General features: G+C 45.6%; 1 protein-coding gene across 9 annotated transcripts in view; it reads left to right on the forward strand.

Annotated features, from left to right (window-relative positions):
- Positions 1-10,908, forward strand: part of tp63 (tumor protein p63) — a 46,686-nt gene extending 35,778 nt beyond the window's left edge. For 4 of the 9 annotated variants that reach the window (XM_027007718.3, XM_027007719.3, XM_081717174.1 and 1 more), the window contains 10 exons: positions 1,670-1,856; positions 1,953-2,068; positions 2,176-2,285; positions 2,404-2,540; positions 3,206-3,288; positions 3,470-3,594; positions 7,917-8,062; positions 8,960-9,107; positions 9,245-9,338; positions 9,630-10,908. In XM_027007718.3, coding sequence (XP_026863519.1) covers positions 1,670-1,856; positions 1,953-2,068; positions 2,176-2,285; positions 2,404-2,540; positions 3,206-3,288; positions 3,470-3,594; positions 7,917-8,062; positions 8,960-9,107; positions 9,245-9,338; positions 9,630-9,932 — 1,449 coding nt within the window. In that variant the 3' untranslated portion in view covers positions 9,933-10,908. Of the gene's footprint in view, positions 1-1,669; positions 1,857-1,952; positions 2,069-2,175; positions 2,286-2,403; positions 2,541-3,205; positions 3,289-3,469; positions 3,595-6,048; positions 7,183-7,916; positions 8,063-8,959; positions 9,108-9,244; positions 9,339-9,587 lie in introns of those variants that run through there. The other 5 variants (XM_027007720.3, XM_027007721.3, XM_027007724.3 and 2 more) reach the window with 3 other exon arrangements.
- Positions 10,909-10,952: the final 44 nt, after the last annotated feature.

The raw sequence follows: 10,952 nt of genomic DNA on the forward strand, positions 1-10,952 counted from the left end.
ACATTTCAAATCAAAAGTTAATAGAAGTGGAATTTAATGTGCCATTGTTCCTTCCAACACCCTGGAGCGATGTTCCCATCTTCCCTCTTCATCTTTACAGATGAGCTTAAGAGGAAAGTTTTCTTTGTAGCGTTTTACATGCTGCGGTTACTTTAGCGGAGAGCCTTCTGCCGGCCCGGAGGACACTGGCGCTTGCCCGTGTCTCTCCTCTCTTTACACGGGCAGCGAGCCGGAACAGTCAGCGATAAGGCCGCCGTCACTCACAGCCGTGAGACGTGCCACGTACAGGTTGTCCTCGACACGGAGCGTCCCTAAAATAATGCGAGCTTCGCCGGCGACACTTCGACCCCCCACCCTCGTTTAGTTTAGGTTTGAGCAAAATCATGTTCAGAACAATTAGAAGGGAATCGTGTGGTTGTCTTCACGTCGAGTCCTGCGTTGACTTGTCTTTACACAATGTTTTTTCTTTTCTTTTTTTTTTTTATTATCATTATTTATAACATGCGGTGTGCCTCCTAGCAACACGCCGGCCTGCGCTGTCATCGTGGTTTATCCAGAGCCTGAGGGATGCTCAGTTAGACCTATAAATCAGTCAGCACGATCTCTGCAGTCCTGAAAGGCTGCGATGGGTTCAGCGCGTCGGCCGTCGCAATCGCATCGAAATCGAGCCTAACTGTGAAGCAAAAATGAAACGACAAACAGCATCTTAAATGTCTAGAATAACCTGGTATACCTCAGATACTCCTACCTAGGTTTCACATATTACTGCATCAGAGAGCTAAATGTGTGTGGTAGAAATGTGTTTTTAAAAAACGAGTTGCGAGTCGTTCAGAAATGTGTAATAGTTCCTGCAGTGTCATTCAGCATGTTTTGAAACAGTACTTCCTGTTTGTTGTGGTTGTAATACACAGTGATGCAGTGTGCATGAGAACACCCTGTTTCTCTCGGCGGTAATGTCAGCCGCCGGTGTTTAGGGTTAGTCACCCCGAGCATGTGCTGCAAGGCTGATTACTGTGGTCAGTGACACGGAGGTCTCTTAGGCAACGTCAGGCTTTCATCACCACAGATGCGGAGGGTTAAGGGGAAACGCTGGTTTAATGACAACCTTGGAACTGCATGGTTAGGGTACTTCTTCAGCCACAGAAGATTAGAATATAATGTTCTTGAATACGCCCGAGTTCCAGCTCTTCTACTGCTTTGATTGAGGACAGAAGGTGACTTCTGTGTTCTGGGTCAGATCTCTTTTAAGCCAGTACATTTTAAAAATAGGTTGTGTGTGTGTGTGTGTGTGTGTGTGTGTGTGTGTGTGTGTGTGTGTGTGTGTGTGTAGCCATAATCACAGGTCTGGTTTAACTCCCCTCTGCTCCAGGGCACGGGCAGTGTGCTGTTAGCCAGTAGCCAGCTGCTGCTACTGTTCGCTGGGGTTTTATTGCTCTTGCTAAGCTCAACGGTTGCCATGTTGCAGGTGTTCCACCCCCATGCACCCTATGGCCATAAAAAAAACACATCCTCTCCACTTTTGATCTGGTGAAGGGTTTATTGAAGTGACAAGTAAAAAGGTTTTGGTAAATGGCTTTGAAGCATTTTCCGCTGAGAAAATGAGAAACTTTCATTACGGTGAAATACAAGTGAATTCCTCTCCTCTCCTCCCCTCCCCTCTCCTCTCCAGTACTCGACAGACCTTAAGAAGCTGTACTGCCAGATTGCTAAAACATGCCCCATTCAGATTAAAGTTCTGACCAACCCACCACAAGGAGCAGTCATTCGGGCCATGCCAGTCTACAAGAAAGCGGAGCATGTGACTGAAGTGGTGAAGAGGTGCCCCAACCATGAACTCAGCCGAGAGTTCAACGATGGTACGTTAGCCCTCCAGACTGTGCCTCAGTGGATTCTTACACACACACACACATATATATATGAAATTTTAATCTGCTTTTATAAATGTTGATCAGGCCAGATTGCTCCACCCAGTCACCTGATAAGGGTGGAGGGCAACAGTCATGCCCAGTACGTGGAGGACTCCATCACCGGCCGTCAGAGTGTGCTGGTTCCATATGAGCCCCCTCAGGTGACTGTCGCACACAAACACGTTTGCCGTCTCCTCGCGTCCGGTGGCTGCCTGCGTCCGGAGGCCCTTTGTTCCTTGTTTGTGACGCGAGCACTCTTTCTCCATAGGTGGGTACTGAGTTTACGACAATCCTGTACAACTTTATGTGCAACTCGAGCTGCGTGGGCGGTATGAACCGACGCCCCATCCTCATCATCGTCACCCTGGAAACTAGAGAGTAAGCCCACGCCACAGCTTGTTCCTGCTTCCTGTCTGTGCCGTGTGTAGAGGCCGGGGTACTGGGCATGTTGATAACGGCGGTGTTGTGTGTGTGTGTGTGTCCGTTCCTCCTGCAGTGGCCAGGTCCTGGGCCGTCGGTGCTTTGAGGCTCGGATTTGCGCGTGCCCGGGACGCGATCGCAAAGCGGACGAGGACAGCATCCGCAAGCAGCACGTCAGCGACGGCACCAAAAACTCTGAGGGTACGAAACGCCGTAAGTAGTGCTGGGGCAGGTGACGGGGCTTATTCTCCAACGCACGTGCACAGTCGGACATGCACATCTTACTGGCTTTGTGGGGTTTTCCGTGGATCTGTGTATCACCAAAACTACCTTCTTGGGCTATCGTAGTTTTCCAAATTAAAGTTTTTTTGTGTAAAAAACATTCTAGACGAGTTTTGTTTTTGGCCGCACAATTGAATTTTCATCATCCATTCACTGTGGGATGTTTGGTACACAGAAAAGGGGAAAAAAGAGTATACACACACACACACACACACACACACACACACACACACACGGAACAGCACTGGTCACTGACACATGAACATAAAGTGGCTTTTTGCACACAGCATGTCCCTATCCTACCTGTCCTAGATTCTGTATTTATTCTTCTTTAATTAAGGCACTTTGTATGATGTGTGGTCTATGAATAACCTCACCCTTCCCCACCCTGTGGCGCCCTATCCTGCCTTGCATTGCCTGCCTAGCTGCATGATACCCTCTGTGTGGGTCTCTCCGCTGTTATAACTATGAGTATCATGCTTGTTTTGGCCTCCTCTGTTGACTGACTTCATAACTCTCTCTTTCTCTCTGTATCCCTCTCTCTTCCTCTCTCTTTCTTCTGTCTCTCTCTCTCTCTTTCACCTCCATTGCCACAGCATTCCGGCAGGCCTCTCACGGTATCCAGATATCATCCATCAAGAAGAGAAGATCCACTGATGAGGAAGTCTTTTGTTTGCCTGTGAGTGTCAGTGACTTCGTGAATTTAGTCCGTTTTTGACATGCGGCAGGAACTGTAGCAAAATCATGACCCAGCACCTGCAAAAAAAAATAGTCCGTAACCATGGCAACATTAAAAACCTTTACAAAAAAACACTCCTGGCTGCGTCTCAACCTCTGCTCTTCCTGTGTCTGCCCAACAGATTAAAGGCCGTGAAATCTATGAGATTTTGGTGAAAATCAAAGAGTCTCTGGAGCTTATGCAGTTTCTCCCTCAGCACACCATAGAGTCATACAGGCAGCAACAGCAGAATCTGCTGCAGAAACAGTGAGTACCTCACGCCTAACCAGGGCTCTTAGTCAGGCCAAACGCAGGGCAGCTCCGGCCCACCACAGTCAGCGAGTGTGGCTCATCGGCTTCTTTTTCTTTTCTCGGGGGGTGGAGGGTGTGATTATTTGGTTATGCTCAGCAGTAATATGCCCGTTTTTGAGCTTAGCTATGGCTACTGCAAGCAGGCAAGACACGCGCGTGCGCGCACGGGCACACACACACACACACACACACACACACCACCAAGGTCCACCCTGGCATTTGTTTGCAGTGTTACATTGTTTTAATCTAAACTGACTTTACTAGCATGGGTTTTGTTTCCACATGGATTTATGCCTTTTCTCTGCTCTGACATTGGGATGAATGGGTTTGGGCAGGTATGCACTGCACAGCCAACCAACTTATGATTGCTCAGGGTCTGAAAGCTCAGGCCTGAAGCGTTACATGTCTGCCTGCACCAGAACACACCTTTATGCTCTCAGTGTGTTCACTGCATGGGTGCACGCTAAGCCGGGCGCGTGACTTAAGTGAATGAAGCTCATTTGAAATGTAAGCTTTTTGAGTTATTTACACAGCAATAACCATCTTCTGAAACAGCCTGTTGCCTAACTGAGGGTGTACCTTGCTAAAATGGTGGTGGATTAATACATGCTAGATTAATGCAGGTTAGTGGCAGTCCATCAGATTAGTTCTATGTTGCGTAAGTGCAGCGCAAGACACCAGGACTGGATATCAGCCCGCTGGTTTCTCCGAGTAGCCAGACTGGCTGTAGCAGTTTGCCTAAGTGCAGGGGTAGGGCTCGAAGCGTCTGCAGTCCCAGCGCGCCGTAAAGCAGTAAACAAAGGCGAGGGAAGGTGGAGGTTAGAGCTGTGCGCACCACACTTGGGACGCCCTGCTGTAATCACCGTCTTTGTGGGCTCTTCTCATTAAGAATCTGACAGGTGAGGTAGTGTCTGCGCAATCACCGTTTCTGCTGGTTTTTGGCCTGTCATTTGCGACTCCTGGCACTCTGTGCAGTGGGGAAGCTCACCAGGGAGGTGGTGGGCCGTGGTCTTTCGGCAGAGCTGAAGAGGCTCTCTGCCGTGCACGCAAATGAGCAGGTGAGGGAGAGCCATTAACTTTAAAACAGCCTTCTCATAAGAGAGCGGGGCACGAGGTGTTCAGAGCCTCTCCAATTGGCTTCCATTAGCTTCAACCCTTAGGCCCAGTTCCCCAGATCTGGATTAAGCCTAAACTTAAACTAAAAAATTGTTTTCTTTGGTGATTAACTATTGGCTCTGCAGTTTACTCCAAGACTACATCTTTTCCATGTCTGGGAAACCTGCCTGCGGAGTGTTGTGTTAGGTCTTATGCTCCAAAGGCAATATGGAGGGCAGGGTTGTGTTTGTGTCAGTACTTTGATTTGGATAGACCTATTCCTTAGCCTTCCTTTCTCTTTCTGCATGCTTTCATTCTTTTCTTCCCGTGCATCTCTCTGCTCATACGATTTATTTGTAAGTCTAACCTTTGCTTCCTTTTTTTCCATCACAAATAAATAAAAAGGAACTTCCTGCTCAGTGGCTTGGTCCTCTTATTTGGATGTTTTTCTGTTGTTCTTGTTGTATTCCTGTTCCTGCCCTCACAAAATGCTTCTACATGGTTATCTACTAGTGCCCCACAGTGGCCATCTTTGTTACTGCAAGCATTTCAGGACACATCCATCACATAAATCAAAGTAGAACATTATTTAATTTGTTTGTTTCTTTAGCCAAATCCTAAATTATTTTAAAGGGCTTAATTTAAAACATTAATTAGGTAACAATGCTTGAAGTGATTTGCTACTTCAAACACATTTTAATTCTCTCGGTAATTCACAGGTCATTTATATTTAATTCAAATGACCAACTCTGCTTTTTTTCTGCCCACTTTGGCACCTGACCTTTTAGCAGCACTTTCTGACTGAGTATACAGTACTCGGTGCTTCTGGACGAGCTTTCTGATGTGGGAATTAACATTTTTAGCACAGGTGAAACCAATGACTAAATACAGTCAGCTAGGTATAAGAGCATTCCTGACTGCCAGAGAGTCAGCAGCTCTGTTATTTGTCGTTTTTTTGTTAGCCAGTAACGTCTCCCTGTTATCATTCGAGCCCATTTTTTTTCTTTCTGTTTCCTTGCGTTCTGCTGTGAATTGGTCGATGTCCGTCCTTCCCTTAGATGCCATCCTTCATTTCCCTCTTTCCCTGTACCCCTCTACTCCTCTCTCTCTCTCTCTCTCTCTCTCTCTCTCTCTCTCTCTCTCTCTCTCTCCTTCCCGCCTTTTGTTTTCTCTCTTCTTCTGCTTTCTCCCCATATCTCCCTCTTCTCTTTATGTTTCGATCTCCCTCTCTTCTGTTTCTCCCTTTCTCGCTCTCTCGCTCTCCTCTGTCTGTCTCTCTTTCTTCTCTCTGTTTCTCTCCTTCTCTCTCTGCAGTCTTCTACGGGCCCGCCTGCGATCAGAGTTGCTGGAGCCGATTGGGGAGCAGAGGAGACGCTTCAGTGCTTCCTAAAAGCAGGAGCCACATTCCTCCTCCTGCACTTCCTCAGCCTCCCCCACTTCTCTCACTCTCCTTCATCTCTCCATCCCTCCCTCCGTCTCTCCAGGTGGCCACCTGTAGCTACTGCCACACTTGACACCACAAAAAAAAAAAAGGACATCAACAAATTTTGGTCTCTGTGGTTGCTGCCACCCAGACGGCTGTATTTCTTCACTGTATTTAAGCAATTGCTTAAAGACATTTTTGACTGTTGTGGCAGAAGGGAACTGCATGATTTCTTTCCCTCGAAAGTCTTTTGCCTAGATTGAGAATGACTAATTTTTTTCAAATGATCAGTGTTGCGTGCTCATTAGTTTAACAACCTGCACTCTTACTTGAGTGAACGTTTAATTATGTGCCCAATTTAAGACCTCATATTCTCACGTAATGTGTCACATTTTTGTTTTGACTCTCTTGATCCCACCCTTTTCATTTCAGTGTCTGTTTTTTCGTTGTTTTTGTTTTAAAGGGCCCTTATTGCTGAGTTGGCTGTTGCCTCAGCACTTGTTTGATATACTGGTATTGCACAGAAACAAGACCAGCCTCTCAGCTGACCACCTCATCCTCAGCTCTGTCTCGCTTGCTTTCTCTTCCATTCTCTTTCTCTCCTCTCATATCATATAATCCTGATTTGTCTGAACCAGGAACCAAGCACATATTTTCTACGGGACTCATAGCATTCTTTAAGCTCTTGAAAATGGCTCACATGGCTTTTATTATTGGAGCTGGACTCATTTAGTTGTCTGTGGGTTTGTTTGGGAAAAGAACTTTATTGAAAAAAAAACTTTAATAATGCTGGTCATGTTTTATAAAGTGCACTGCAGAGCAGTTTGGTTTCATTTTTTGATTGACTTGATTATATGTACATTTTCTTAAGAGAAATGTATTTTTTTGTCAGAGAGAATGAAAAGTAATTGCTATAGAGTCAGCACGTTAATTACCTGTTCTATGTGAAACAAATGTTAGCTGTACAACTGATGCTTCTTGCACTTTGGTTTGTTATTATTCAATAAATGTCTTTTCTGCTTTGACCTTTCTACTAAACCTTTCTTTTCCTCTTTCCACTCTGTCGCTCAGTGCTGTTGCTTTGTTTCTCAGAGAGCAGATTCTGTCTATCCTCATTTTGAGGTTTTTCAGTGAAACGCAATCAGCAGTCAAAGAGGGCTAGAGCCCATCCGTTTATATTCATTTATATTCACATTTCTACAAAACATTTCCTCCAAGAAAGGATTCACCTAAGCACCTAAGAGTTGTGAGTAATGCAGTGAAGTCTACGGTACTTGCTGCAAGACACTTTTCAGATAGTAAGTGTTGATATGCAAATATTACAAGTTTCAATTTCTGTTTGCAATCCGAAAATGCACTAATGCAACACTGCAGTACTGCAGCTGCACTGGTGTTTTCAGCAGTTATTCGACTGTGGAAAGCACATGCATATACACATAGCTGCCATACATTTACAGTATTCCAGAAGAGCTTTGAGCAGACATTGCGTCATTTCTCTTTCGCCTTCATTTTTCTGTTTCTCTTTATTCTCTTTATTCCCCACATCACAGGAGCTCATATACAGTTTTGAAACAAAGCGTTCTGCACTCTCTTGTACCTTCTTATTAACAAACTATTACGGGTAACGCAGGACGACGTCAGATCTTCCGTTGTTTCCCGGTAACCACAGCACCGGGCTGTGCGACTGACAGCAACTCTATTTCTTGTTTGTCAGACGGTACGAATTACAGGCCATGTCCCCCCCCCTCCTCTGCTCCAGGAGCCCCCTGCCCCCACAGCCAGCCTTCGGCTCCGCCTCCCCCCCCCATGGAAAGGTCAACAAGCTACCCTCGGTCAGCCAGCTCATCAACCCCCAGCAGCGCAACACCCTCACCCCGTCCAGCATGGCCGGAGGCCTCACTGACAGTAAGGCTTTACTCTGCACTGATGGATTGTGTTGAGACTCTGGGTGAACTTGCACAAGCACCACATGGACTAAACAATGTTGTTGTGCTGCTTAGACTGCAATGCAAACACCTACGTGATTTTGACATAAGCGACTCTAATGAGTTTAGGTAAGTAGGCAAAACAGAAATATAATTAATATTTAGTCTTTAATACTCCTAAAATACAGTCGAACTACAAACTGTGCAATCAAAAACCAGTTCTGCGCCTGAGCATTTTATAATATGGGAGTGTGTGTGTGTGTGTGTGTGTGTGTATATATATATATATATATATATATATATATATATAAAAACACACACCCACACACAAAATATTATTCACACAAAGCATATACAAGATAATACTATAAAGTAATATACAGTAACATAAAGTAAAATAATATAGAACACACCCACTACCAAACCTCCCCCCTTTGGTTTCCACTCTTTGTAACATCACTGCTGTTTGAAGTTTAGTGTCAGGGTTCCCTCTCCATGGACAGGTCTCACCCCTCCGCTTCCCTCAGGGGCTGAGCTTGTCTGAACACGACAGCTCCTGCGTACCACTCTGCGTCTCACTGTCTCTCTGACAGCCAGTTTCCTTTTGCAAGTGAACTGGATCTTTGTGAGACAAAGATCTTCCTAATCCCCGGGGCTCACGGTTACTGTCGGTGTTCGTCATATTACGTGAACCCAACTTCAGTTGTCCACTGTTCGCCCGTACGCCAGGGGGGCTATCGGTCCGCTTCAGACCAAGCACACGCAATTTATTAGGAGCATGACGGTTGGGGGTGCCCCACACCGTCTCTGAGTAATTATACCCGGAGGTTTTCTACATGTCTGACGGTGTCTTTGCCTCTGGTTGCTCCACCCGCAGTGAGTCCCATGATGAGTGGACACATTCCCATGAACACGGATATGAGCTCCCTCAGCCCCACCCATGGCCTGCAGCCTCAGTTACCCATGGTGCCCTCCTCCCACTGCACACCCCCTCCACCCTACCCAGTTGACAGCAGTATCTCCAGGTAGGCCTGCTCTAAGGCTTAAGGCCTCCAACACACTATTGTATCTTTGCATATCTAAATTAATCAGGTTTTTTTATTCAACACTATAAGAAAGCCCAGATTGGTTGATGGTTTCATTTATAAATCAAATTATACAGCTTCCTGTTGCGGCTGGGTTGCTCTTCCTGTCTGGACTACTTCACTGCCCAAGGCCTCACCAACATCTATCAGATTGAGAACTATAACCTTGAGGTGAGGATCCGCTAGCTTCCTTTGTGCGTGTGGGCGTGCGAGAGATTTGGTATCCGTTTAGGTGAACATGTGGATGTGTGCGTGTATGCATGCACGCACATGAATGTGAGATATGATGTTTAAGTGTGTACAAGCATGTGAGGTGAGGTGGATCTGTGTAAGACTATGGTCTGTGTTTGAGTGTGTGTAAGATTATTGTCTGTTTGAGTGTGTATGAGCATGATCTGAGGTGGATCTGCATCTGTGCAGTGCCTCCCTAACTTATGAGCTCCGGGCTCGGTGCCTCTGCAGGACCTGTCCCGGCTGAAGATTCCTGCCGAGTTCCAGCACATTATCTGGAAAGGGATCATGGAGCACCGGCAGACCATGGAGTTTTCTCCGCCTCCACACATCCTGCGCACGTCCAGTGGGGCGTCCACGGTGAGTGTGGGCTCCACGGAGGCGCGGGGGGAGCGCGTGATCGACGCTGTGCGCTTCACCCTCCGCCAGACCATTTCCTTCCCACCACGCGACGACTGGACCGACTTCTCCTTTGACCTGGCCCCCGACTCTCGCCGCAACAAACAGCAGCGGATCAAAGAGGAGGGCGAGTGAGCGGCGCACGCGTACTTACACACGAGCGCACGCATGCATGGTGTCCATACGTCAAACGTGCAGCAGGACATGATATTCAACATTTACTGATACCCGCACCCACCAGCATGAACACACTTTTGTACAGCTTCATCCAGTGCTCAATTTCACTTAAAAGTATGCAGATTAAATGCACTTAATTTCTTAGGGGGTTTTGTGGGGGGGTTTATTGGGGGACAGGCGGGGGGGGGACGGGGGACAATTTTTTTATTTTTTTTTTTAAGGGTGGTATTGTTCGTTATTTGTTTGTTTGTTTTTTTGTTTGTTTGTTTTCTGGGTGTATTTTGGTCTAGTTGTCATTTCAAGCCCCTAGTATGGTGCAGGCAGTTATAGCTTAGGGTAAGCGGTGCTTTGCCATATTGATTTATCATTTAATATTTCTTGAGACACAGCACTTAAGAAATGCTGAGACTTTGAGCTGTTGCCATATATTCTCTACACAGAGAAATTAATCATTGGGGGCTTCATGTTTTTGTTTATTTTTTTTACCTGGACCAGGTATATTTTTGGATTGTAAAGAATGTTTACTCCCAATAGGATTCATAGTATTATGTTTATTTGTTTGCCATAATTCTTTGTTGTGAATGGTTACATTTGTCAGGCTTAACTGTAAGCAAGCTTTTTTTTTGTTACATCTGATGTTTATCTTTTTTATCCATTAACTGTCCTGGATTAAGACTGACGCAACGTAGCCTGATAAAAAGAAATACTGGTATCATGTAGCTGTAGTTTGAACAAAAATGATGCAACTCCAGCATATTGCAATTTTGCAAATATACAACTTACACATGCCAATTTTACAGTATTTCAGTTTCTTGCTCATTTACATTTGATGTTTTGTACAGATATTTGTTCTTTTTAATGCTACGAATGTTGTAAATATTCAGTGTACGTATTTTGATACAGTATAAACCAAAAAATAAAAATATTACTCTACTGGATGGATGTAGATTTGATCATTAAACAGATTGTAAGTCATTT

This window comes from Electrophorus electricus, chromosome 7, assembly GCF_041902795.1.
Source record: "Electrophorus electricus isolate QZ-2024a chromosome 7, ASM4190279v1, whole genome shotgun sequence".
Lineage (NCBI taxonomy): Eukaryota > Metazoa > Chordata > Actinopteri > Gymnotiformes > Gymnotidae > Electrophorus > Electrophorus electricus.